The sequence below is a fragment of the Gracilinanus agilis genome, chromosome 1, assembly GCF_016433145.1.
Source record: "Gracilinanus agilis isolate LMUSP501 chromosome 1, AgileGrace, whole genome shotgun sequence".
NCBI classification, from domain to species: domain Eukaryota; kingdom Metazoa; phylum Chordata; class Mammalia; order Didelphimorphia; family Didelphidae; genus Gracilinanus; species Gracilinanus agilis.
The window spans coordinates 776,075,940-776,103,396 of NC_058130.1; the positions used below are offsets into that span (position 1 = coordinate 776,075,940).

Below are 27,457 nucleotides of genomic sequence, written 5' to 3' on the forward strand. Positions count from 1 at the left end.
GGAGTGGCTACCTCTTGTGCAAATGGGGGAGGGTCCCTTCCCAATCTGACTCCCAGAGGCATCATTTTATAAGCCACAAAAGTGGAATTCTGGGTGGCATGACGGAGGAAGCCCTGGGTGGGCCACCATAACAAGGAGTCTACCCGGTAGCGCCCCCTCCCGAGGCCTGTCTACCCACCAAGGACAGTGTTCATCCCTTCACACAAGCATGCAGAGGACTGAACTCACTTCACCTAGTGACATATTTAATAGGTTAAAAATACGAAACTGACTTTAGAACACCTGCAGAAGCAGCCAAGTCATACAGGTGTGGTGTGGAAGCCCTGTGCCCACCCACTGCTGGTTCTTTTGGAACCCACTGGAAGCTCTTCAGGGAACAGACAGATGGACAGAGGGAAGGTAGTCTGATGGTCAGCGATGGCTGAAGAATCCCTGGGGATGGTTGTACTTGAATGGCTTCATCCGGCTGGGACCCCTAGGGAAAGAGGGAACACATCTGCTTAGTGAGCTCTGAGGGTGGGGGGCTCAAGGAATGGAGCCCAAAGCCTGGGGGCAGTGCTGGGGCACCGAGGCCTGCTCTCCAAACTTTCCCGAGCCCCATGTGCAAGGCTAAGATGTTCAGTGACACAAACTTTAACCTGAGCTCCCCAGGCACCCATTCCCTAAATGGTTCTCTTCTCTGTTCATCACAATGAAGATGAGGCCTGCTGCCTCAGGGTGCCTCCAACGCTTCTTCACTGCTCCTGATGAGCCCAGTGCAGGGACGGGGCAAAGAGAGGAGGTGGCAGCTCTGCAGTCCACAACAGTCCCAGGACTAGAATTCTAGAACCGGAAAGGATCTCTGAGGTAGTTCATCCAATCCTCTCCCTCTCGGGTTGTGGTTTAAGTGACTTCTCCAATATCCAGCGCCAGTCCAAGGCAGAACCAGAACCAAGCCCCAAGGGGGCTGACTCAGGCTTGGGCCTTGCGCCCTCCCCGAGCTCCAATTCTAGTTGTCAGCAATAACTCAGTTTCCAGGTGACTTAGACAGAAACTGGATCCTCCTCCAGGAGGATTCATGGCTTCTCAATCCCTGGTTCAGTGGGTCTAAGCCACCCAGCAAGGAAGGCCATTCCCATCTCCCCTGCCTGAAACACTGTACTTAAATAACGGGTAGGTGCCTGCTGGCAGTGGGGTCTGTCAGGAACTCTTAAAGAACATGGAAAGCAAAGACATGCCGGGGGAAAGGGTAGGAAGAACTGCACATGAAGGGCTGAGGGGAGAAAGAGGGAGACGGGGTAAGAAGAAGGAGGGAGAAAGGGAGACCGAGACAAAGAGACGGATGGAAGAAGAGAAAATGAAGGAGGGAAGGGAGGGAGAGAATGAGGATGGGAGAGACAGAGAGAATGAGGAGAGGACACAGGGAAGAGGCCAAGAGAACATCCAGCAATTGCCTGTAACAGCTTCATGGGAGGACCACACAGATCAGGAGGAGATAACCTTTTTCCTTAGCTTGGCAGAGTTGGATGTTGGTGGGCCCTTTGGGGAGCCCCAGGAGGCAGATTCCTGCTGAGCCTTTTCTGTCTGAGGCCTAAAGGGCCCCCCAATGGTGCCCGGATTTCATCCTTCAGGACACGGCAGGGAATAAGGTAGCAGTATTGGGATGAGACAACGAGTGAATGGGAAGTTTCTGAGTTTTTTCTGCCTTATTCCTGCTCCTGCCTGGTTCCACACCCAAAAGATAAATACTGGAAATCTATCTCAAAGGATCTGGAATTTTCTCCTTAGGAAAGAGAATATGATCTGCGGACAGGCCCTGCCCACCAAAGCTGAAGAAAGTCTCCCGGCTTTGGCTGGGGGCCCCAGCCCCATCCTGCTTCTTCCTGAGCACCAGGCCTTCAGGACACAAGTGGGGAAGATGATCCCCCATGAAACAGACACTCGCTCTGGGGGGATGAGGAGAGTAGGCTCAACATCCTTCGATGTTGGGCAGAGCATGCCCTTGGTAATGCCGAGTGCCTCTGACATCTGCTTTGATCTTTGGCATGTCCTGGTGCCACCCGTCCCCCCAGGCCTGTCAGCCAGCTCACCTGACCAGTCGAAGACACATTTTCTCCTGCGGGAATTCCTTGGGCCCCTCTACGCTGGTGTCGTGGCTCTCTGTCTCCAGGTAGACATCTAGCACAACGCAGAGGCGCTGCAGCTGATTGGTCAGAAGCTGGTAGCCAGGCCGGGGGCCGTAAAGCTCCCGGTAGCAGACACTGACTTCACTCTCCATGGCCTGTGACAAACACAGACATTTCATACCTGAAGAGTGAGCATCCACCCTAGTGCCTAAGCTCAGCCCCACAAACCCAAGGGGCCCCAAGCCAGCCAATTCCCCTCATTCCTGCCCCCAACATGGCCACTGGGTCCATGTGGACTTGATCCAGGAATCAATCCTCTCTCCTTGCCAGCACCATGAAAGCAGGTTGGGCAGACTTTCCACTTTCTTTGTGGCCTTTTGGTCAGGGGGTTGGGTCAGCTGTGAGGTTCGAGGATGCTGGCTACAAAGGCTGGAGCCTAGGAGTGAGGGCTGCTGGGAGGCCACTATGTCCCACTATCTGGGCGAGGCTGGACAGCTTCTGGGACCATGAAGAAAACAGCTCTAGGGCTCCCCCCTGGGGCCAATCTCCCCACTGTCCCAGTCACCCCTTACCCGGATGTTATCATCGTTGCTACTGGTCTTCTCTCCTTTCCAGTTCAGACAAAGGCGGAAAATGGGTGGGATGGAGGAGTAACCTGGGTTTAGCACCACGGCTGCCTGAAGCTTGGCTGGGAAGACGGAGAAAAGAGAAAAACGAAATCACGTGACGAAGAAACCCCCGCTGACTGGCAGCAATGTTCACGTCCTGAGTCCAGGGCAACCCTAAACCCATGTACCCATGGGAAGCTGGGGCCACATCTGTTTTGGAGACTTGGTGGCAGGATCCAGGTCATAGTCAGAGAAATCACTTCAAAGAGGGCTCTGTATCCTTGGGGGAATCAGGCTTGAACCTTGGCTAGCCCAAACTTTGGTGTGTGGTACAAATGTCCAACACCTCTGCTACCAGGTACACAGGATATAGAGAGCTAGGCCTGAAATCAGGAACACTTAGCTTCCTGAGTTCAAATCTGACCTCAGACACTTGCTAGCCATGGGACCTGGGCAAGTCACTTAACCCTGCTTGTCTCAAGTTTCTTCATCCGTCAAATGAGCTGGAGAAGAAAATGGCAAACCACCCCAGTATCTTTGGCAAGAAAACTCCAGATGGGGTCCCTAAGAGGCAGACATGACTGAAAAAAAGACTGAAATCAAGATCCTCTTTGTGGAATTCGAAATGGTTCAAGCAATAAGAGCTGGCACAAGTCAAACCATCTAAGAAGCAGAGGGAGCATGAACAAATGCCTCCAAAAAGGGTTAGGGGTAGGGAAGGGCAGTCACCCGGGTTATTTCTGGGAGTAAACAGGAGCTTGAACTCACCACCCTCTGGGGCAATGACCCTTAGAAGGCTCAGGGAAGGAGAACCTTTCTGTCACTGCTTCAGGGTACTCAAAAGAGGACATGGCCTAGAGGGCTCTGCTCTCCCCCTGAACCTGAAGCTGTGAGCACACAAGCAGCCGAGCAGCCAGCAGGGGAGCAGGGCAGCTTTACCTGTCCCTCTCTCGATGAGTGCCAGGTAATACAGGTGTGTGTCCTCGGCTAGCCCGGCCTCCACAATGTCCCGGGTGTAAGGCAGCTCCTGCAATAGTCACAGGGGAGAGAAGGTGGTCACTCATGAAGGTGGGTGTATATGTGCAAGAGTAGCGTGTCCTCCAAGCTGCACCTACAGGGGCACAAGGTGGAAGAGGCTCCCGCCCTCTTGTTACATACCATATAGTCTTCATAAGCAATTGCCACCCACTTCACAAGGCGAGACACAATTTTTGCAGGGAAAAGGCGCTGGCACTCACTGGAGACTGGCACAATGCCGTGTTCTTTAAAAAAAAAAGAGAGAGAATGAAGGGTGGTATGATAAGAGGAGCCGGTGGGAGAGCTGAGCCAGCAGCCTCTGCGCTGGGCTCTGCGCCTGCCTCGGACGGGGCTCTAGGAGCATGGGCAGGAGGTCAGCGGTCCCGTCGTCATTACCTGCGTCCAATGCTCAGGACAGACAGTTGGACCTCCACACCTGACATGGCTCCACTGTGAGAAAAATCAGATATTCACTGCGTCTGACAGCAAACACCGACCCTGGCCCTGTCACGCTCTGGGAGCGCCTGTGGCCCTGCTGCTCCCCTTGAGCTTTGTGGGCCTCAGTTTCTCTCTGGGTGAGTTCAAGAGAGCCAGTGAGCAGCAGCCCCTCAGAGATAGTACCCGGGTTCAGTTTGCACATATGCCTAATGCAGTGCAGGGGTTTTGGCACTACAAAGCCAGAGATCCTGTGAGGTGACTGAGACCCACAGGGGCCGGGCAGAAGTGGGCACTGCAGGTACCAAACCCAGGGAGACTGTAAGCCCACACTGAGCTGAGAAATTAAAGTCTAACAGTGAAGAAAGCCCCCAAAACACCACCATCTGAATGGAGCTCCCCATTGCTCATGCCCAGGATTCCATCTGCTGGGGTATAGCCCAAGCTTCAGGTTCTCCAAGAATGGACAGAGAAGGCCATCCCTGATCCCACGCAGGGAAGAGCACAGAGCCCCTAGCCCCAACTTCTCTCCCCGCCCACTCATTAGCTAGAGTTTAGGGCAGTTCAGTTCAGGATGTGAAATCCCAGAGGGCAAAATGAGTCCTTCTGGCCAGGCCCAAAGTTCAGTTTGATGCCACACAGACCTACCCAATGAAGCGAACTGTTTGGTGAGAGCCAGGCGGGCCTGTAGCCGTGTCCTCAGCAGCTTCATGGTGGTCTCCATGTGGCTGGCGCTCAGTGAATTGTCTGCAGTCACTGTGTGCTGAGGAGGAATAGGCCCATGTCAGTGCCCAGCTCTGCCCTTTCCATACCCCGGGCCTTTGCCTCTAGCAAATCTACTGCTCTCAAGAGGGGCAAGGATGGTCTCCATGGCCCAGGTGGTGCAGGCTGCCAGAGGAGGCTAGACTCTGAGGATCAAGAGGCCTTGATGAAGAACCAACCCAAGTTCCTGGGAGATGTCCAAGGACTATAAAGGAGCTTTGGAACACATTCACAAAAGGCAGCTGAATGAATGAATTAGTGAATGTTCAGCCACAAGATGCTGCATTTTTCCTTTGAGGAAAAGTTCCAATTCTTCCACATGAAGCTACATCATAGCAGAGATGAAAGCCACAAATGCTATGCCCATCCAAAGGACCTGAGGGCCCAGAGTGTCCTGGCAGAAGCTGCTTCCAACTTCCCTGGTTAGAAAGCTCCCAAAGTTTTGTTTATTTTTTTAAAAGAGGGCCACCTCACCATCTCTGGAGCTTTGTGGAGGATGAACCTTGGCTTTCAGAGGAAGATGTGAAAGGAGACTCCAATGGGCTGCTCAGGGCACCACGACAGTCTGGTGTGGTGCCCTGGGACTAAGCCTGACTCCACATATGCACTTACGTACCTGAGGCTGCTCTTTGGGGAAGTGCAGGCCCCCGAGCTTCTGTACCCACAAATAGGGGTGACCCAGTTCAAGCACATAGTCACTTAAGGTCAAGATGCTGCAGAGAAACAAACATGGGTCAAACAGTCATTTGATGAACTCATCTCTTTCCAGGTTGGGGTCTGCTCTTAGTGCTGCCTGCCTGCCTGCCCTCCCTCCCTCCAGACCACGATGAGCTGCCCAACCATCTTAGCTCAAGTTTTCCCAATTTTGCATCTCATCTCTGACTTGACTGCTGGCTTCCTGCATGATCTCGACAAACTGCTTCACTAGGATGGGCCTCAGTTTCCCTCTTGTAAAAGGTTCCCTTCCAGACCTCGGAGGAGGACTTCCCTATCCCTTTCCCTCCTCCACCCTAGCAAAGTGATGTCTCCCTTCTGAATGGCCTCAGAACTCTGGGAAGACACTGCTTTGGCCCAATCACAGACCACCAGGCTCCATCACACTCCTCTGTCTATAAGCTTGTGGAATTGTGGTTCCCCTTCAGTCCACCACAGACCGGGAGGGGCAGTGCCACTTAATAAATGAGAGATCTGATCTCAGTCTGAGTTTTTCCTTCAGACTTAAACTCTGAGGCAGCAAATATGGTATGGAGAAGAGATGATGGGACACAGAGGAAAGAAGACCTGGGTTCAAATCCTCCTTTTAAGAAGATACTAGCTGTGTGACCCTGCACAAGCCTCTTGTCCTCTCTGAACCTTAGTTTGGTCATCTATTAACACGAAAGGGTTGGACTACATATTCTTTTGATTCTCCTCCAGCCCACCCTAAAGCTGGATCTCGGGAGCCTTTGACTATTAGACTGTACAAGGTGTCCTCTCATCACCATCAAAAGAGATGGCAATCAGCCTTTCCCTCCTTCCATCAGTCTTATTCCATGGGCTCTGAATATACCCCAAAGGTGAATGCCCCCCCACCCCTGACTCTCCAGGAAAAAGGGCACTTTTGCTCTCCATGACACCCTAAAGTCCTATAAGGGTCACCCTACATTTTCTTCCCCAAAACCCCACGAGCTCTCTAATGCTAACATCATTCTCCTTTTCTAAGGAAACAGGACGTGACAGGTCAGATGACTTGGTTCCCCAGCTTGCTAAGTGTCAGAGCCAAGACTTCCTACCACCAACTCTAGGGCCCTTGCTAGCAGGCCGCTCTCCCCATGGCCTCTTCCTCATGCTTTGAAGGATCCCTGGGGGTTACTCGTACAGCTGTCTTTCTATCAAGCTATTTCCACTGGGAAATTTAAGACTACAAAGACCTTAGAAGGCAGGCAGAGTGGGAAAAATCAAACCCACATGACTTACCCAACTTTATCAAACTGGTACTGATTGGCGGGATTGGGAGTTTTCTTGCCATGATCCCCAGGATACAGGCAACTTAAGATCATGTCAGGAGACAGCAGGTCACTAGAAGGAGGAAGAAAGGAAAAGGCATAAGGAGTGCAAACAATAGCTTTGACCACACCAATCTGAAGCAATCTGGGCCCTTGGCCCATTTGGACTCTTGGCCTCTAAGCTCCTGAGGGCAGCTCCTGGCCTCCACTGCCTTCAGTCTAACCCAGGGGCCTACAACTCCTGGAGCAGTTTTCACATGCATTCTCTCAGATCCTCTCGACCGCCTTGGTGAGGTGGCCAAGGGTCCATAATCCCATTTTACAAAAGAGAGAAGGAAAGTCTAGAGAAATTTCATGGGAGGAAAAGCCAGGTCTCTGACCAACACCTTGCCCAAGAGAGGAAATGGGCATTTAATGATTGACCATTCTGTTTTTTGCTAGGAAATGTACACATCATGTAATGAATATTCAGCATCACCTAGTAGCTTAAGTATCTTGCCACCAAAGGGCAATCTAGCCAGGTGACCCCAACAAAGGAATAAGGCCTGAATCTGCTGCCTAGTGCCCTCTGCCCTACAAGTCTTATTAGTGAAGATTAAACTCTCTGCTGAGCTATCTCTAACTGGCAGTGTAAGCCAAAGCTCATGTTAATCCCAGGGAGCACAGGCCTTGCCTCAATCCAGACCCCCTCAGGGAAGAGCCACGATCTTCTGCACTGATGACAAGGTGACCCAGCAAACCAGAACAAAAAGCTGGCACCACCGCCCTTGTCACTTCCCACAAGGGCTGGGACAGAAAATAATTAAGTGTGACAGGCAGAAGAGAGCTGGCCCCGTTCTCTCACCCAGCAGACACACAGAGCACTCATTTCATCCAAAAGGATGGGGAAGCACATCCCTTCACCTGACTGAGAGAGATTTTTTTTAATGGCACAACTTTCTTTTTGGCTGGATTCACGGGGCATCTTCTCTGACTAATGGATTTTACGTTGAGAGATCAGAAAGGTACGTGGGCTCTCTTTCAGAATGGTTGAAACTTAATGGTAGTTTAGGGGCCCCATTGCAGCTCACGAGCTAGAGCTCAGGCTGGGCAGTGTTTGAGAACCTTGGGCTCCCTCTAATGGGCTCAGGAGGGAATGAAGAAAACTGGTGGCCCATGGTTCTTCCAGTCTGCCTGCCCTTCTCCATGACTCTAGCCATCTGGTCAGGGGCCAGGGTTTCTATTCCCCTCTCCTCTCATTCTTTTCTCACACCTTCTAAAAGGGACACACTGGGCTAGCCTGTCTGTGCCTAGGGCTGAGTTCAGCTGCTACAGGAGAGCCCTGGGAAAAAGTCAGCACCCCTTGGAATGTCCCAGGAAAGTTGAAAGGGCAGAGGACCTTCCCCTAAGACCCTTTCCTGAAGACTGCCTAATCAGAGCAAGCCCTGGCTGTGGCCAGGGGCCTGCCTTTCCATCTGAAGTCTCTCTAGAAACGCAACTCCTCCTGATCCATGCAGTCCAGGCACCAGCATGGGTGGACCTCCAGAGGGCTCAGCCCTCTGCTAGGGGCCAAGGGTGGTGGGGGCCCATCTTCTCTTCACCACCACAACCCCCAGCTTTGTTTTGGGAGCACATACCCAGCGCTGACAGGAGTGACGATCTCAGTGGCAGTGCTCACTCTGGCCTTCACAGTCATGATGTTGAGGTTCATGAGGTAGTAGAAAGTAAGATGGAGCATGCTGTCATCTGTAAGAGGACGTCAGGACAGGGGGTGTGTGGGTGTGGTGGGGAGTGGAGGGAGGATCATGGGGCAGACCAAAGGAATAGCCAAGCTAGGCAAAAGCTCTCAGTTGACAGGGGGAAATGGGCACCAGGCCACAGAACCAGCAAATGGCCCTGGAGTCAGAAACTACCTCAAGGAGAGCAGGAAAACTTATCCAGGGATGCACTATACACCATTTCTTCTTTTCCCCCTAAACCCTTACTTTCCGTCTTAGCAGTAAGGGCTAGGCAATGGGGGGGAGGGGGAGTTGGGGTTGGGGTTGGTGGTGGTGATAAGTGACTTCCCCAGGATTACACAGGTAGGAAGTAACTAAGGCCAAATTTGAACTCAGGTCCTCCTAGAGTCAGGGTGCAAGTCACTGTGCCACCTAGCTGTTCCTCTTCTCCTATCATCTCTAGGCCTCAGACTTCAGAGGCAGCAGGGGATGGTACTTGACTTAGTGTCTGGAGAGATTCAGGTTTTGCCCCTCCCTAGCTGTGTTTGCTGCCTTCAAGTCCTTGTCCTGGCACCCCCAGTTGCCTCACCTTTGCACCTGAGGTCGAGCATGACAGACAGAGGGTGTCTCTTGAGCATCTCCTTCCGTTTGTCATCCAGCTGAACACCCAGGGTGGGGCGTCGACGTTTCTGGGCACAAAAGAGCAGAAATTATCTTCTCCCTGCTGTTGCTGCCTCAGCTTCCTCAGCAGCCTCCCTCCCCAATCTCTGGTGGAGGGCCATGATGTGACCCTGAAGGTTGCCAGCCCCTTGCTGCCACTCATCTCTGGGGCCCAGAGGCAGGGCTCTTACTGTGGTCTGCTCCTCCTCAGCATCAGAGTCGCTCTCGTCATCTGCATCCAAAGAGAGAAGAAGAGGGAAGCCAGGGCTGCACCAAAGGTCCTTGGGAGCCAGCATACCCTGTGCGCCCCCTTCCCAAGGTCCTGGTTGCTTCTTTAGGACCCTTTCAGGAAGAGCATGGAGTCACCCCAGGCCTCAGTCACATGCTCTACATTTCCAAAACCCCAGAAACAGATGTGGCAAAATGACTTCATACTGCAAGGGAAAGACAGGATAGAGAAATCAAACCAACCATGTGGCTGGGCCTTTACCTTGAGAATCCTCAGGTGGTTTGTACAGAGCCTTGGCTTCTTCCACATTGCCCTCTATAGCCACGGACAACTTTTTATCTAAAGGCAATTTAAAAAAACAATACTTCAGGACAACTGATGGAACCCTAAGCTTGTAGAAGCCCCAAACCATGGCTAAATAAGGAGGTTTTCTGGGGGCAGACAGGGACCCTTGGGGGAGAGGGGAAAACTGGCCCATTTGGGCCTTCAGACTACCATGTGAGGAGAACAAAAGGCAAGGACATGCCCAAAGACAGTGGCACTTAGAACAGGAGTGAGCCAATGCCTCTTCAGTGCTACAGTATAAATCACAGGCTGGAAGAAACACCTCCCAAATTCTCCTGGAATCAGGCTTGAAAGCTTCTACTTTGTAGTTCTGCTTGTGATGGTCTGAAATAATCATCTGAAACCCAGTTCTCCACACTTTGCCATGTCCCAGATGGGAATACAGACTGGCAAAAGATAGACAGACAGGCCAGCAATCATATAGCTCAGAATTATCTCACTTTCCCCATCCTGGTGGACTCTACCACAGTTGGAGGGACCCTGGATTCTCTATCTTAAGTGGGCCAAGGAAATTTCCAGGCCATTAAGACAGTATCTTAAAGGGGTGGCAAGTCACTGCTGTCTACCCCAGCCCAAGACTACTCTAGACTAGTAACCTCACAGGGCACTGGACAAATGACCAAATGGACCCCCTTCTGAGCAAGTCCAATGCCTGGGGTCCTATCAGAAAAATGAATAAAGGGGGGAAGGGGTTTAGGTTTGTTCTGAAAGACACAAGAAAAGAAAAATACTCACCCTGCCTAGGGGGCTGGGAGGAAGGTTTCATGTAAGCTGATGTAGCAAACAAGATAGAGAAGAGGAGGGGAAAAAAGAAGACAGAAGGGAGAGAAGACACAAGAAAAAAGGCAGTAATGATCGGGTGCACATAGTCAGAGGGGACAGAGATGCCTGAAGCTGGTTGCAGGGTGGGGAGGGGAGGGGAGGCACTAGCTAGGAAGCCTCAGCAGCTTTGGCACTGGGCCTACACAGTCTTGAGCATTCCTTGGGCTTCCTGTGGATCAGTCTGCCTTCTCCCTATTCTTTCACTGACAACATATCTCAAGGCACCAAGAAAACCAAGCACTAGGTGTGGTACGAGGGGCAGTAGGAGGTAATTGCCAGGAAGAGAAGGGTTCTATGGGAGATAAAAGGATGCAGCCTGGCCCTGCTCCCACCTGCCTGTGAGGCTTGCTGATCTTGCTAGACTCAAAGGCAAGAGCATCTCAAATGCTGCTGTTTCATCAGCTGAGCCTTGCTCAGCACCAGGGATAGCCACAGAGGAGCCACCATGCTGGGAGGGGAGGAGGAAAGCCACCCAACCCTTAGGGAAGCATTACCAGAGAGCCCCTAAATGTTGTCAGGGGCACACTTTTTCTGCAAGGAGCAAGGCCAGTCCCCAGAGCTAGCCCCTCATAAACCCAGCCCTGCCTCTGGACACTTACCACAGGCTTGTCCGTAGGCACTGGCCTGGACAAAAAGCACATAGAGGGGTGGGGGAAGGTGTCGAGCAGTTTCATATTGCTTGTGGGCCTGGTCGAACGGCATGAAGAGATATTCCTGCACTGGAAGCGAGGCCTGCCCAAAAGAGAAATGAAAAGCGACCAGTCCTTAACCCAGGAGTGCTTGGGGTCAGGCACTCCTAAGAAAAATCTGTGTTTACCCTCAGCCTGGCTCTGAGGCTACACTACCCCTAAACACTTTGTGCAGGCTCTGGGAGGGGGAAGTGCCTTCCACCCCTATCACAACCAGTGTCTCACTAGAGAGAGGGGCAGGAGGCAAAGGAAAACAAAGTCTTTGTCAAATGTTAGGAGGCAGGATCCTCTTGCTGCTAAGACCAGTATTCTTTGTACTCTCTCTGCCATGCTGTGTTTCTAAATTTGAAAGCATGAAACCAGAATAAAGTCTGTCCTTGAGAGAAAAAATCTCCCAACCACAGTCAAACTCTCCTCTTGCTACAGTTTTGAGGGCCCCCTACTGTAGAGCCCAGACAGGAAAGGCCCAGCAAGATCAATGGGCAGGTGTAGAGCGTTGGGGCCCAGGGCAGCCCCCATCCCCAGCACCATCTCCATTTTCAGATGTCAGTTCAGGGAATACTGCAGGGACATGTTTTGGCTCAATGTCAAACAAGTCTAATCATTTCAAACATGATGGCTTTTTCCTTATGGGTAGTCTAAAAAAATAAAAGGGACAACCACCTCTCTGGCATGTGCTAGAGGGGGTCTCCCCAAATGAACCAAAATAGCTGGGGAAGTCCCTTACAAATCCCAAGTTCTCCCAAGGGCTCTAAGCATCCATGTCCATCTTGGCTACAGAAGTACTAGAACCCCTGGATTCATAATCTCCCAGCTGGAAGGGACCTTTGAGGTGACCCAGTTCATTCCAAATCCCTCCCCTTCTCTAACTTGCCCAGTGTGGGCCCCTACATAATGGGTCAGCTCTCATTGGAAGACTACTTCCCCAATATCAGGTCTGTAGGCTTCTCTTGTCCTATTACTCCGGTCCCTCCTCACTAGCACCTTTCCTTGGAGATTACCTGGCATTTAACTCCTCTCTATCTCATTCGTCTAAGTGGATGTCTGAGTTGTTTGGGTGCTACCTCCCCCCCCACCCCCCCCCCCCACCAGAATGTGAACTCCTGGATTTGCCATTCTTCGTAAATCCAGCATGAAGCAATGTGGAGAATACAGCAAGCACTTAATAAGAGTCTGCTGTAGAATTTGCCTCTTTCGAATTTCCCAGAGGTTACTTCTCTGCTTCTTCTAATGTGCTCCCTTGATGCTAGTCCTAATCAACAGCCCAATCTTTCCTTTTAGGAATGGCTCTCCAGGATGGTCATGCTTGGTCTAAGGAAGGCATGGAGGATGGAAGACAACCCTGTTTTAGCCTCATGGTCCCCTATTTGGGGCTAAATATTAGTACCCCTTTTGGCTCATCAGCAACATCCCTCTTACTCTTAACTATCATAGTATTTCATCATACATTGAGCAGAGTCAAACTCTAGGGAGACTAAAGCAGCCACTGGTCTTCCAATGCCTGACTGCTAAAGCAGCCATTCTCTGCAACCCCAATAGAAAGGCTTTAAGTTTTACTCTATACTGCTACAATCTTCTTACCAGACTGACCATCTCATCCTCGCCAACATTCAAGTAGCCTACCCCAGGGAGCCAGTGTTCTCCAGGAGTGTGTGAGGTCGAGAGCAGGCCTGCTCACCAAACAGCTGTTTGTCATCTACTTTTCTCTGCCTGAGGTCCCCACTGTTCCTGCGGCATTTCTGCTACAGGACTTATCCTAGCCTGGACTAGAATGTGTTTTGGCTTAACATCAGACAAAAGTCTGGCCTTCAAGGCTTGGGCTGCTGCCCTAAGAATGACCATCATGTCATTTCCTTTGCGACTGACCCAGGTGCCCCTGAGGTTACTACACTAGCCCAAGGACACTGATGGTTGTGTAAGGCACTAAAGCTGGGTCTGTTGCTTCAGGGGAAGAAGGCCTTCCTTTAGCAGGTCTCTGAAGTGGTCTTCACTCTAGCCAGCTATCAATAGGAGATCGTGAATGTCTCAAGCATCAACTCTTGCCCCAGCACCCCAACCTGCCAATGAGCTCTATGGGGCTCTGAGAATACCTCCCAGGTTCCAACAAACTGCATCTCCTTTCCTGTAGATTTAGTCTACAACTCAAATCCCATACCCAGATAGTAGTTATTATGCTCAATACCAATAATCCTCAACAAGGATAAAGCAGAACTAGCTGAATGCAAATTCTGCAATACCCAGGAAGCCATGGTGGCCATTCATTTCCATTTTCTCCCAACCCCATTTAATGAAAAGTTCTTCAGCGTACTTCCTGCTGAATAAAGGCAAGTCAATTCCTTTGACTTCTTCTCTACCTTAAGAATTCAGAAGAAGCAACACAAGGACATTCTCAGAAGAACTTCAGTAAATTCAGAATGGCATGCCTGCATCAAAGAAGCCGCTATGCTCCGTGAACAAAGCAGAATTGCAAGAGCTCAAAAGAAAGGTATGGGGATGTGGCAAAATTGGGACATTAATGCATTGCTGGTGGAGTTGTGAACTAATCCAACCATTCTGGCTGGCAGTTTGGAACTATGCTCAAAGGGCTATAAAAGAATGCCTGCCCTTTGATCCAGCCATACCATTGTTGGGTTTGTACCCCAAAGAGATCATAGATAAAGAGACTTGTACAAAAATATTTATAGCAGCGCTTTTTGTGGTGGCAAAAAACTGGAAAATGAGGGTATGTCCTTCAATTGGGGAATGGCTGAACAAAATGTGGTATATGCTGGTGATGGAATACTATTGTGCTCAAAGGAATAATAAACTGGAGGAATTCCATGTGAACTGGAAAGACCTCTAGGAATTGATGCAGAACCAGAAGAACATTGTACACAGAGACCAATACACTGTGGTAAAATAGAATGTAATGGACTTCTGTACTAGGAGCAATGCAATGACCCAGGACAATTCTGAAGGATTTATGGAAAAGACGCTACCCACATTCAGAGGAAGAACTGCAGGAGTGGAAACAGAAAAACAACTGCTTGAACACATGGGTTGAGGCGGACATGATTGGGGATGTAGACTCTAAACTACCACACCAATGCAACCACCAACAATTTGGAAATAGGTCTTAATCAATGACTCACATTAAAACCAGTGGAAATGAGCATCAGCCATGGGTGGGGGAGGAAGTGAAGGGGAAAGCAGGAGCATGAATTATGTAACCATGTTAACTTTTCTAAAAAATAAATATTAATAAATATTTAAAAAAAAGAAATAAAGGTGAGGTATGGACACTTAGAGACAGCTCCATCCCCAACGTACAAACTTGCTATCTGTGCCCGCCTGTGTGATCAGCCAGTAGCACAGAGCCCATTGACCCCAACATGGTGATGTCACCTTGGTACTCTCTGAGGATGAAGGACAACAATCAGCCAAACTCAAGAGTGCAGGCAATGTGCCCCTCCACTGTGTCCCCTGCATTCACTGAATGTCCTGAAGTCAGAGGAAAACATATATACTTCTTTTCATTTGGGCTCCCACTCCTAACCGGCACTCAGCCATGCAAATTATCTCAAATATTCAAGTCATCAGAAGGTCTCAGCACCACTGGCAGGAAGTGGCCACTCCTGCCATTCTGGCCTTTCTTAACAAAGTCCATGTCCTCAGTTTCCTTCAAGTTCCAACTAAAATCACATCCTTTAACAGAAGCTTTTCCCAGTCTCTCCATTTTAGTACCTTCCCTCGATTAATCCTGTCAAAAGCCTGTTTGTATGTGTTTGCCTAACTGTTGGCTCCCCTATTAGACCAGGAGCTCCGTGAGGGCAGGGACCGTCTGTATTCCCAGCACCTGGCAGAGGGCCTGACGCAGAGTAATCGCTTATTAAATGGAAGAGACTATTTCCCTTATATCAATCTATACATTGCTAGGAATGAAAAGGTGGAGAAGACTTGCCTAGAATTAGACCCAATGCCTGCACACCCACCCACATTCCCTTGTTTGATGAGCTCAGCAAGCACTTCCTGGCCCAACATCTCCCCGGGCCCCAAAGGATCCGGCAGGTGAGCCAGAACAATTTGGACCTACACCAAAGCGCCTGGCCAGCAAAATCCTCTTGGTGTTTGGAAAAGTCTGGTGTTCTGAGGAGAGTCACTGGGAGAGAGGGCCAGCCCGGGAGAACTCACCTGCATGATACTGCTCAGCCGCGGCTGAAGGCTGCTCAGGTACTCCTTCTTTACTTCGATCTCCTTCAAGATTTTCTCTTTGCTAGCCAGACATTCTTTGTACTTTTCTGCTAACCTGATGGAGGAAGTTAAAACCAGTTCACATTGATTCTCAAGGAAAGTTCTTCTGAGGCCCTGTTTAGGGGCAACACCCCTGCCCAGTCTGGTGGACCTGTTCAGTTTAGCTCTGGGAGCCAGCACTGTCACAGGATCACAGGTCAGACGGAGGAAGGGTTCTGACATTTCTACAGTGCATTTATAACCATGTGCAAAATGTTTTCCATCCATGATCTCATTTGATCCTCAACAATTCTGGCAATGCTTTTATGAGTGACAGATGACAAAACAGGAGGTCCAGAAAGAACCTGTGAGTCTCATCCCAAGAGCACACATGTCCATAAGGGACTTGTCTTTGGTCACACAATTAATAAGTGCTGGAGGCAGAATCAATCTTTCTGGGACTCTCCTGCCTCTCAATTCAGCAGTCCAGAGCAGAAACAGGAGTGGTCTTAAGATTCAGAAGGCCTGGACATGAATAGCAAACCTCATGGCTACATGATTAAAGGCAACATATCCAATTCCTCTGTTGGGGAAGGAAACTGTGGGCATTCCCTATTTTCCAGGGGGATCTAGAGAGGCTGTTTCTAAAGAGCAGAGCACTAGGCCAACATGAGGCATTAGGATGGAACTGGAGTGACAGACAGGGGATCCTGGGAGTGGTTACGGCTGAAGTCTGCTGGCAAGAGCCACAGAGGCTAAATGGCTCTGACTGCAGGACTGAAGGCCTCCTGCAATGAGCCCCTTCAAGGCCTCAGGGTCCGACTCCCCTTACTGACTGTATTCCCAACAACTCCCATTAGTTGTGAATGTTTCAAACTCCCCATTAGACTGTAAACTCATTTAGGGCAGGGTGGCCTTGTCTTGGTCTCAACTGTTAAAAGAGGGACCATAACTGAACAATTCCCTCCTCAGCTTGTGGTGAGTCCAAAGGAACCAAGGAATATAAGGCTCAGCGGCATAGCCATCCAGTCTTTTGAGGACATCCTGATTTTGAATGCTTGGGATCTCTGGGGGAGCTAAGTGGCACAGTATCCAGCTCTAGAGTTAGGAAGACCTAGGTTCAAATCTGGCCTCAGACAACTCTTAGTTGTGCGACCCTAGGCAAGTCACTTAGCCTCTACTATCTAGGCCTTGCTGTTCTTCTGTCCTAGAATTGATGCTTAAGGTAGAAAGTAAGGGTTTAAAAAACCAAACCAAAACAAAAATAATCTCCCCAAATAGATACACATCTAAGAGGAGGAAGCAGGGAAGGAGGGGTCTGAGATGAGGCTGCTGGTCTCTGACAACTATATGGCTGCATCTTAAATTGTCTTTGAATTTTTGATAGGAGGTGAAGTTAAAATATCTGACTGACCCCTTGGTGAAAGGGTGCTTCCTTCACCACAAGAGAGCAGAAGTTTTACCTCTTCCGTTGCTCCAGCTCCCAGTCGAGGCGAGCAAGGGTCTGCTGGTGAGGGTCCCCCATGGTGATATCACATTTGCTGATCTCTGGAGGGGCCTCCCGATAAAACTCTTCCATACTTACCAGCTCAATTTCTTCATGTTTTGATCTTTAAATGGAAACAAAGATTCAAACTTTAACTTCTGGAAAAATCAAAGCATGGGCTAACCTGAGTCCTAACCTTTAGTTCAGATCCAGCTTCCTTGACTGCCCCAATACTTGTCACCTTTTTATCGATGGCCTAATAAGAATGTTGCTAGGACAAGGGTAGCTCCCAAAAGGAGCTGAGGGGAAAGGGTCTATGGAAATAGCGGCCACTCTTTTTTTGTTTCTCTTTGCCACTGTGTAAGTTAGTTTCACTTAATAGTATCTCTTGTTATAACTGAGGGCTCACTGAAGGAGAAGGCAGGGAAGATGGCTTATTCAAAAACAAATGAATATCTATCCACTGTATTTCACTGCTTTAAGAAAATGAAAAGAAAGGAAAACAACATTGTTGGAAGAAAAAAAGAATTCTGTATAAGTCAGAGAAAGATAAGAAAAGGAATGGTGATGGATATCCAGAGAATAGAGAGGCCTGTGATCTTTCTGGAGAAAACAATCCAAGATAAATAGACTCTCTCAAGACTTGCTAACCAATGGGGGGCAGCTAGGTGGCTCTGTGGATTGAGAGCCAGGCCTAGAGATGGGAGGACCTAGGTTCAAATGTAACCTCAGGCAACAGGAAATAACCCAAAGGGAGTGTGACTTCAAAAGGAGCAACTGTTTTATATCCTCAAAGTCTGGTTTGCATCATGGTGGACACAGTAGGAAAAAAAAATCCCAGTTTGGGTTTTGTTTGTGTTTTTCTGGCTGTTTTTTTTTTTTGCGGTTTGTTTTCCCATCTTCATCTCACAAAAGTTCAAGTCACCTGACAGAACAAAGTAAAGAAGTGGATTCTAAGGCCCTTCTTTTCCCAGGCTGTGAAGTTTCTGCCTGGGTTCTTTCCCTGGCCACTGTGCTACCCAATCCATCTGTCCCATCTGCCACCATGCTGCCACACTTACTTAAACTCCAGGCACTTGGTGATCTCTTTCTGGAGGTGCATCACCTCATACAGTAGGTTCTGGAGCTGGAGGTGATAGGCGTCCACTTTCTGCTTGGCCTATAAGAAGAAGGTGAGGCTGAGCCATAGAACAGAGAAAGGAGATACAGGGTGGGGCAATGAGTGACACCTCCAACTCCCTGGCCTATCCACCCATCCACCCTCCCAGCTCTACCTCATGGGTCTGATCTCGCCCTTTCTTCAGTCTAATGTGAGCCAGGCGGTTCAGCTTCTTCAGGGTCATGAAATGAACACAGCTCTGGATCCTCCTCTCTTCTATTTCAGAAGCCTGGGGAGACACAGATGTGGTGAAAGGCAGGCCATCACCAAGGCTAGTCCCTGGCAGGCTTTCTACCACCTGGAGGAATCAACCCTAGATATGGTCCATGCTAAGAAAGAAGAGAGACAACTTGGAGGAAAATCAGGAACGACTAAAATCACTAAGGAAATGAAATGAACTCATGAGGGGAAGATTTAAAATTTGGAACAATTCCCATGTACTTGTTGAGTCTTGGGTTTGAAAATCTTTTAAATTCTTCCTTAAACCCTGGATGCTGAATAATTTTTGTGAGTAAACAGCAATTTAAATTATAAAAGCATTCCCTTCATTTGTATTAAACTAATAACAACAATAAATATTTAACTGAAAATTATGGCATACCATCTATGGGGTTCAAACCCTAAACACTGTGGGATACAAGTGTCCAAATATCAGGAAACAGATGAGGCCCCTGCTGCATTGTACTGTACCACCCTCTATTCTTCAGGGACACTGCTAGTTTCTAGGACTCTGGAGTCCATGTTGCTCAGCTAGTGCCAATAGACTAATCCTCATCAACATAGGTGACTGCTCCCCATTACTAAGGCTCTAGATTTGATCTGGCAGCTAAAACTACCAAAATAAGGAATAAAAACTATAGGACCTCAGGCATAGGCCTGATTCTACCTGACCACGGCTTTCTGTTCAGTCATTTCAGTTCTGTTTGACTCTTCGCAATCTAATCTGGGGTTTTCTTGGCAAAAATACTGGAAGTCTGCTATTTCCTTTTCCAGCTCATCTTACAGATGAGAAATTATAGCTAACAGAGTTAAGTGATTTGTCCAAAGTATCTGAAGCTGGATTTGAATTCAGGTCCTCCTGACCCCTGGGCTTGCACTCTAGCCACTGTGCCACTTGGCTACCTCAGAGCAAATGCTAAAAGGACCAAGGCCCTGGAAACTAGCTAAGCTAGTGACAAAATCACCAATACCCCAGGTAGGATATCTGCTGAGGGTACTTTATCCCAGGCCATTTGGTGCCATGTACTTGGCTCAGTTCAATCCTTGCAGACCTAAAGATATCATGGCATAATGAAAAGAACACTGGATTTGGACTTGAAACACCCAAGTTTCAATGCCATATCTGATACTTAATATCTATGTGATCTTGGGGAAATCACCTAATCTCTCTAAGCCTTGATTCCCTCATTTGTAAAATGAAGACCTGGACTAGGTAATTTCTGGTCCTGCCAAGTCGCACCATCCCTGCTGCTCCCCAGTCTTTAATGAGGAAAATATATACCAATACTGATACTCTATTGCCAATATCCCAATACTCCACCAGTTGAGGTCCCTGGAAGGTGGAGGCCCTAAACCACCTGCTACCTATAGGCAGAAGATTTGTACTCTCTGCTCCCCTAATCACAGGGGAGTCAATTATAAAGGAAGCCCCCTTCCCCAACTGTCTCTCTGCACACTCTTCTTTTTCAACATGCCCTTTGGAACTCTCTCTCAATCACGCACACATATTTCTCTTTTTCCTGTGTCTCTTCTTCCTTTAAAAACAACCAAAAAATACTCTTACTTCCAATCTTAGAATCAATACTAAGTACTGGTTCCAAGGCAGAAGAGTGGCAAGGGCTAAGTGATGTGGATTAAATGACTTGTCAGGATCACAAGGGTAGGAAGTGTCTAAGGCCACATTTGAACCCAGGATCTCCCATCTCCAGGCTGGGATCTTAATCCACTGAGCCACGTAGCTGCCCCCTATTATTACCAGTCCAGACTGTGACTGTTTGAATCTGCCAGCCTTTGGGTCATGCACAGCTTCCTCAAGGTCCCAGGTTGGTGTATGTCTCTAGCTTCGAAATTTTAATAATCCACTGATGGGCCATCCCTCAAAGATCCTGGGATCCCAGTTCATCAACCTATGACCTGCAGCTTTCTTTGCCCTCAGCCATGTACAGGACTGGCCAGGACATCTCCCAAACATAACTAACTGTGCTACCTTCAGGATTCTGAACCCTGACATGGCCCTCTCTGACCATCATTTCCTGTCTTTCCAGTTCTCCATCTATCCACTCTTCCCAGACCTATTCCTTGTCTTTAAGGTAACTTCCAGTTCCCCATGCCCCCTCTCTTCTCATTATCTCTGTTCTGGCCTCATTCTTCTCTAATGAATTTCCTCTGCTTTCCCAAGATCCACCTCAAAGTCCTATTCGCCTTCATTTCTCCTCTCCTCTTTTTTTTTCTTGTATCCAGGAACATTCTATCTATTCCACATTCTCCCAATTACTCAAGAAGCACACCTCTTCCATTATTCTCCCCAATTTGCCCATCTGCATTTTCTTTCAAATGGCCCTTTCCAATGCCTTGCTCCTCAAGAAACCTCTACTATCCTATATTTCCTCTCATTTTGTCCTAGGAAGAATCAGCTCCCTTCAGTCCTCCTCCTTCTGGCAACCTCTGCTATGCCTACTGTCAATTGTACACTCCTCCAAAGGTTCCGGTGGCATTAATCTCTTGGGTTGTCTTCCTTCTCCATCTCTTTTATTACCCCCTGAATTAGATCGCACCCCCTAACTATGGGTATTCCCCAAGTCTCTGACCACGGTCCTCTTACTACCGATCTCGATACTCTTTCTCAGTGGTCTCATTAGCTTCCAAGGGTTTAATTATTTCAATGCAAATAATTACCAGATACTGAGAGATATAACTAGATCTAGCTATATAGCAACATTTCTCCAACCATATGACCTCTCAGCCTCTCCTAATCACACATCCCAGACTCAATATCATGTGTCCCCCTCTCCTCCTAATTATTAATGTCCCTACTAGTGCTGAAACAATAGAAAGAATAATCCTAGAAGGCATCACCATCCTTCTATTAACTCCGGCTCTCAGCCTCAATCATCCTCAACTCCTGACTCCCCGTCACCTCCTACACCCACCAGTGAGTCTTCAAATCTAGTTAGTTCTACCTCTCACATCAGGTTCCTTCTTCCCATCCCATGGTCACCACCTTGGCTTAGGTCTTTGCCACCTAGCTAGACTATTTATTGCAGAAGCTTCTTCTAAGTGGTCTATCTGCACCGAGGCTCTCCATTCTCCCACCTCCACCCCTGCCCAGCTCAGCCCAGTTGCCAAAGTATAGGTCTAGCCATACTACTCCTCAAATGGTGGCTCTCTGGCATAAAGCTTTAAGCTTCTGGTCTCAACTGATCTTTCTGGGTGGATTCCATGTTGCTCCACATAACAAGGCAAAGCTCCAGACAAATGAGTTCTCAGCTAGCCCTCATCCATGACTTATCCTCTGGCTCCAGGCCTTTTATGTTTGGAATGTGCTCCCTTCCTCACCTGGGCTTCCTTCAAAGCCTAGTTCAAGGGCATTCTCCGACATGAGGTCTTTCCTGAAGCCTCTAGCTTCCAGTGTCCCTCACTCTTCCCCCAGCCTGGAAATTTCCTCCTTTGATATTTACTCATTTGTGTAAGTAATGCATCCCCCCAGTATAACAGAGGTGCCACCAGGGCAGAGACTGTTTGAGTTTTGCACACACAAAAGAGCAACTTTTTAGCCTTTAAATATTTGCTCAGGTGGTAAATTTTTCTCTCTTCTCCAATCAGAGTAAATACTAATTGGATACTGACAAGAGAAAAAGATTCCATAGTGTAAGAAAATTCACAGGTCTGTAGAACCTCAAAGTTTCTCATCTCTGCCTAAAAACAAAGATTACGAATAGAAAGGTATCTTCACAAATATGAATTTCAAAGGCTAGAATGGCCTAACTCAGCAGTTCCTGATCTGTGGCCCAGAGCATGTGGCAGAAGACATGGATTTTCTCAATCAGTAAATAATAGAAGTGTAAGCATTATTATTATTATTATGGTGGGAGCCTAGGAATCTGCACAAAGTTCCTCAACCCTAGAAAAGACTGAGAGGCCCTATAGGTCCTAGGGAAGGAAGGGGAAGTAGACCCAGGCCTGGTTCCTTACACTGTCCCTGCTGCCTCTGCTCTTGAGCTCTTGGATTTCAGCCATGAGTCGCTGGAGTTCATGGCAGGTAAATCTGTAGAGGTCATAGTCCTTGTTGGGGTCGCGAATGTCCACCTCAGCCTCCTCACTGTAGTACTTCATCTCCTGCAGGTGAACAGAGAGAGAAAGGGGTTCTTCGTGTTTTGGGCTTACCTGCTGACCATTGTATTAGCTATACAAGGAGGTAGAGAGGAGTGTGCTCTCGTCTGGTACCTTAGAAAGGTATTCTCAGTGATATACACTGCATGGTCAACCTGCCAGTTCTTGGGCTCATCAAGATTGGCCATATATCCAAATGCAAAGTGAGAAAAACAATTGCTATCCAAGGGGGGATAGGGGTGTGTGGGTGGGAATATTTCCTGTCTTTTCCATTAGTTTTTTCCCTTTGTATTGAGCAAGGAACTTCTTTCCAATTTATCTCAGGCCACGAGGCTAGGGTGCTCTATGTTATGGTATGACTGTAATTGGGATTGCTAGTTTGATCTTTCAGATCTGTTCTACAGATCTGAAGAGATATGCAGAAATTCCAATAGATTAGGGAGGCAGTGTGGTCCAGAGCAAAGAACACTAGCTCTGGAGGTGAAGCCATTTGCTTTCAATAGTCCCATGGGTAGTTAAGTAATGAAATGGGATTTGAACTCACCTCTATGGGCATACTTTGTTCAGACCTATGAGCCTACATTTGACCTTTATCTACCTGGCCTCAGTTTCCTAGTTTAGAAAGGGAGAGGGTTGGACCAGATGGTCTGAGGTTCCTTCTGGCTAAATCTCTGCAATTCCATAGTACCAAAATCTCTTTTGCAGCCTTCTTTGTAATACCAAAGAACTGGAAACCAAATGGGTGCCCAAAGGTTGAGGGTACAACTGAAAAAACTATGGTAGATGATGAACAAAAATCACTGTGCACGAAGAAATGATGATGAAAAATTCTGAGACAGAAATCAGTGGAAAGAGATGATGAACAAAGTAAAAAGAACCAAAAGAATGATTTGCAAAAATGGTGAAATAATAAGTTGAACAAAAAGCTCACTCACTCAAAGGAGACTGAACTTATAACTGAAAAAGCAATGAAGGACCCAGAGAAGAAACCATGACTGGGGGGGGGGGGGGGCCCCATGGGATAATGCTGCAAGGACAGAATTGTCCTATATGCACTGTCAGACATGCTCCTTCTCTTGATTGTTTTGTATTCATTTGGGATCAGTGTGGGTGAAATGAAAAGACACAAGACATCAATAAACATATTTTAAAAGGACGACAATAGGCCTGGGGAAGGAAGTTTGTGCCAATGACAAGCATTTTAGGCCAAGGCATTTTAGATGATTATCTAGACCCAAAGTGCTGGTTTGGCTGTACATCCCGAGGAACAACACCACAGTTAAGACAAATGACATGCAGAAAGTTGAGTCTCCTGATTTCCAATAAGGAAAACTAAGGCTCTGCTTGCCAAACTTCCTTTAGTCCATACTGCAACTTAATAAAAGATACAGTGCTATCTCAAGTAATGAAACTAAGGAGATTCTGCCTTTGAAATTTTCCCGATCTGGAGATGATGAGCCTGGGATATGATTACAGAGCATCTTGGGAGATGCCCTTGGCTGGAGGTCACATGATGACCTGGGACAACCCTAAAGTTGGGAGGCTCAGGGGATAGCAGGGAATGCACAAGTCTTAGAGCCAGGGACACAAGGCCTAAGGGGTGCTGCTGGGTGCTTGTTCTTACCAAGTCTATCTCGCTCCGATTCCGCTTTCCCTCAGGTGGGGCTCCATCACTTCGGATCACTTTGGGTTTCCGCTTTTTGTTTGATTCTGTGGACATGGCTGACTTCTTCATGAAATCATAGAATCATAGAATGTTAGCACTAGAAGGAACCTGAGAGATGATCCACTCCAACCTACTATTTTACAAATGAGCAAATTGAAGCCCAGACTGGAGAATCCTAGAATGTTTCAGAGCTGAAAGACCCTTGAGAGACAAGCCCCTCATTTTACAGACAGTGTTTCTGATTCCCCAGATTATCAAACCCACTTGCCCAGACAACACAACTAGCAAGTAATAAAGATCTGATATTTCTTTGCATCCAAAACAGGAAAAACTATAACAAAGACAGGCTATATAAACCTCCCAAGTAGGACCCCCTTTATGCCACTCAGCATTCCAAAAGTCCATGTGTTAAGTGATTGATTATACTCTGGAGCAGGAATTCTTCATTTGGGGTCCTGGAACATGTATTCTTTAAACCCTTACTTTTTTTTTAGTAACAATTCTAAGACAGAAGATTGATAAAGGCTAGGCAATGGGGCTTAAGTGACTTGCCCAGGGTCACATAGGTATAAGTGCCTAAGGCTACATTTGAATCCAGGACCTCTGGACTACAGGCTTAGTGTTCTATTCACTGTGTCCCCTCACTGCCCCAGGAATTTTTTTTTTAAATATTCTGATAATCGTATTTGAATATAATTAGTTTCTTTTACAATTCTAAACACTTTACGCCTTTTTTTTTTTTTTTTTTTGAGACTGACTCTCCCTATAGTCTCCATTCATGGGCCCAATCTCAATGCTGAATGGTATCTACAGAAGCTTTCACTTGCTGTTTTCAACCAGGGCCAGCTGGTCCCTCCTCATGTAAGCCAATCCCCACCACTCTCAAGAACTCACCATATGGGTGCCAGACTTAGTGTGATGGACTTCAATCTTACTGCAGCTCAGAATTTCCAAAGTCAAATAATCCACCAGCCTCAGCCTTCCCTAGTAGCAGGGATGCCAGGCCTGCCCCATCAAATTGGGCTATTTATGTATTTAAGGGCCTCACCAGACTGCCAAAGGGGCCCATGACATAAGAATACCTGCTCTAGAGAACTAGTTAGAGCAGGTCTCTTTCTCTTCTTGGACTTCCATGCAGTTCTGGTGTGGGTAAGGAAGAAAGTGAGAGCTGGTAAGCCAGAGAGACAAGAAATGCATCCCCTTGGGAAGGGTTCCCTGACGTCCTTGTCCTCCTTCTGAGCTACACAAAGGGACAGACAGCATGACCCAGTGGCAAGAACACTAAATTTGGATTCAGAGGTCTAAGGCCATCCAGACTCTGCTATTTCTATTAGATGCAGAGAGGGACTGGAGTCCTGGTCTCAGAATCTGGAAGACATACATTAGAATCCTGTCATGGACACTTACTGCTGTGTGAAACTGGGCAAGTCACTTCACCTCGATCAGCCTCAGTTTCCTCATCTGCAAAGTGGAGATTGTAGCACCTACCTTACAGGATTGCTGCAAGGATCAAATGAGAGAATATATGTAAAGTGTGGGTAGAACTTAGATGTGTTATTTAAGGGTACCACCACCCTTCTGGTCAATATCTCAACCATCCTTTACTCTTCCCTTCTCTGTCTGTCTTCTCTCTTCTCACACTACCAAGTGAGTGAACATAAGTAAAGCACTATATAGATGTTAGCTATTAGTGATAATAATATTGGCACTGCCTTAGTTCAGGCCCCCCATCACTTCTCTCCTTAACTATTTCAAATAGCTTCCTAGCTGTATCCAACTACCCCAAGTGTCACCTGCTGATCTCCAGCGCTTACAAGCCCAGGCTTCCCCAAAGCTCACATTATGGGCCATCTCCTAAGGGAAACACTCCCTTTTAATCATGTCTGTGCTTGGCTCTCTGAAAGCATAAGAGTATCTTGAAAGCAAAGTCTTCTCCTGTTTTGCCCCATTTAGTAGGGGGCCTGCCCACTGAATAATACTGCTTGGCTCGGGCTGAGAAGTCTTGGGCTGCCTCTCTCTTCCAGGGCTCAGGTCTTCACTGATGCTCCTCATCCCTCCCCTCTACTACAGAGAGAGGCTCAATCAAGCAGATCAATCTAGGGGAGCGGGAGCCCCAGACACAGAGAGGAGCTCTGCTCTTAAGCATTTATGAAGTTCCAGTCATGGTGAAGGAGAATGAACACTGAATCTGGAGCCCATGGTGACCTTGGGCAAGTCACCTAACCTTTCTAAGTCTTGGTTTCCTTATGTGTCAAATGGAAGGGTTATACTATATAGGCTCCAAGGTCCACTCCTGCTCAATATTTGATTCCATGTATGTGCTCCCTACAGTGCTGTGCATGGCCCTCTAGGGAGGGCACAGACAGGTCTCTGAGCTGAGCTCAGAGGGTCCAAAGACAGAAGATGAGAGGGCTCATGCCCTCCAAGGCATAGTGAGGAGAGCAAGTGAAGAACACAGAACCATTTTTAAAGTTGGAAAGGCAGGCCTGGAATTGGGAGGACCTGGGTTCTAACCTGGCTTCAGACACTTCCTAGCTGTGTGACCTCGGTCAAGTCACTTAACTCCCATTGCCTAGCCATGACTGCTCTTCTGCCTTAGAAGTGACACTAAGATAGAAGATGAGGGTTTAAAGAGACTTTGTAATTGTTGTACCCTCCCCAACAAGGGCTTCCAAAGGAGGATAAAGTGGCTGAAGGAATGTCAACTACTAGATTGTGAGAAATAGTCCATACACATGAAATGGGCACGAAGTAAATGCAAAACAGGTCCAAGGTGGCATGGGAGAACACTAACAGTCCACAAGGATTTATTAAGCACCCAAAGGAGCCAGACTCCACAAATACATTGAAAGCAGCCCAAGGGAGGAAGAGTTTAATGAAAGGCCCCTTCAGGGAGGTGCCCCCTTGGGCTGGGCCCTGATGAAGGCAGGTCCAGAGTGAGGGAACAACCTGGGCAGCCAATGCAGGAGGCAGGAGGCAGCCACAGCCAGAAGTCCAGTTTGCTTGGGCAAGAGGGGGCAGTAACCCTGGATGGGTTTGGGGCCTGGAAGGAAGAGCCTCAAACCACAAACAGAGGTGTCTGTGTAAGGTCCTGGAGGGGAGAGAAGACCACTGAGGCTGCTGGAAGAGGGGAATGGGCTTGTCTGGGGGGAAGGGTTCTGACAGACTGAGAAGCTGGGGGTGGGGGGGTTGGTCTGGAGAAGACAGGTGGAAGGGCTGGAGAAAGCCACTGACTTTGGGACATACATCTCCAA

General features: G+C 48.2%; 1 protein-coding gene across 1 annotated transcript; it reads right to left on the reverse strand.

The window, feature by feature from the left end:
* Positions 1-223: 223 nt before the first annotated feature.
* THOC5 (THO complex 5) lies at positions 224-24,423 on the reverse strand. The gene is made up of 19 exons (XM_044674196.1): positions 24,162-24,423; positions 22,400-22,543; positions 18,324-18,437; positions 18,111-18,208; positions 17,027-17,173; positions 15,525-15,639; positions 11,265-11,397; positions 9,760-9,837; positions 9,461-9,501; positions 9,199-9,298; positions 8,529-8,637; positions 6,884-6,985; positions 5,544-5,640; positions 4,814-4,928; positions 3,872-3,975; positions 3,653-3,740; positions 2,678-2,793; positions 2,070-2,260; positions 224-475 (listed from the first exon to the last, which is right to left on the reverse strand). Exons 1-19 carry the CDS (start codon positions 24,270-24,272, stop codon positions 412-414), a joined length of 2,067 nt encoding a protein of 688 aa, XP_044530131.1. The 5' UTR covers positions 24,273-24,423; the 3' UTR covers positions 224-411.
* Between the last annotated feature and the right edge of the window lie 3,034 nt (positions 24,424-27,457).

What these genes read in the sequence shown, in the direction of transcription:
- THOC5 (XM_044674196.1), bottom strand. Translation starts at nt 24,272, where the DNA reads ATGAAGAAGTCAGCCATGTCCACAGAATCAAACAAAAAGCGGAAACCC. An exon ending in TACCAGTTTGATAAAGTTGG is followed by an intron (nt 5,641 to 6,883) that starts GTAAGTCATGTG and finishes GTTTCTCTGCAG; the next exon opens with CATCTTGACCTTAAGTGACT. An exon ending in GCAACGATGATAACATCCGG is followed by an intron (nt 2,261 to 2,677) that starts GTAAGGGGTGAC and finishes TGTTTGTCACAG; the next exon opens with GCCATGGAGAGTGAAGTCAG.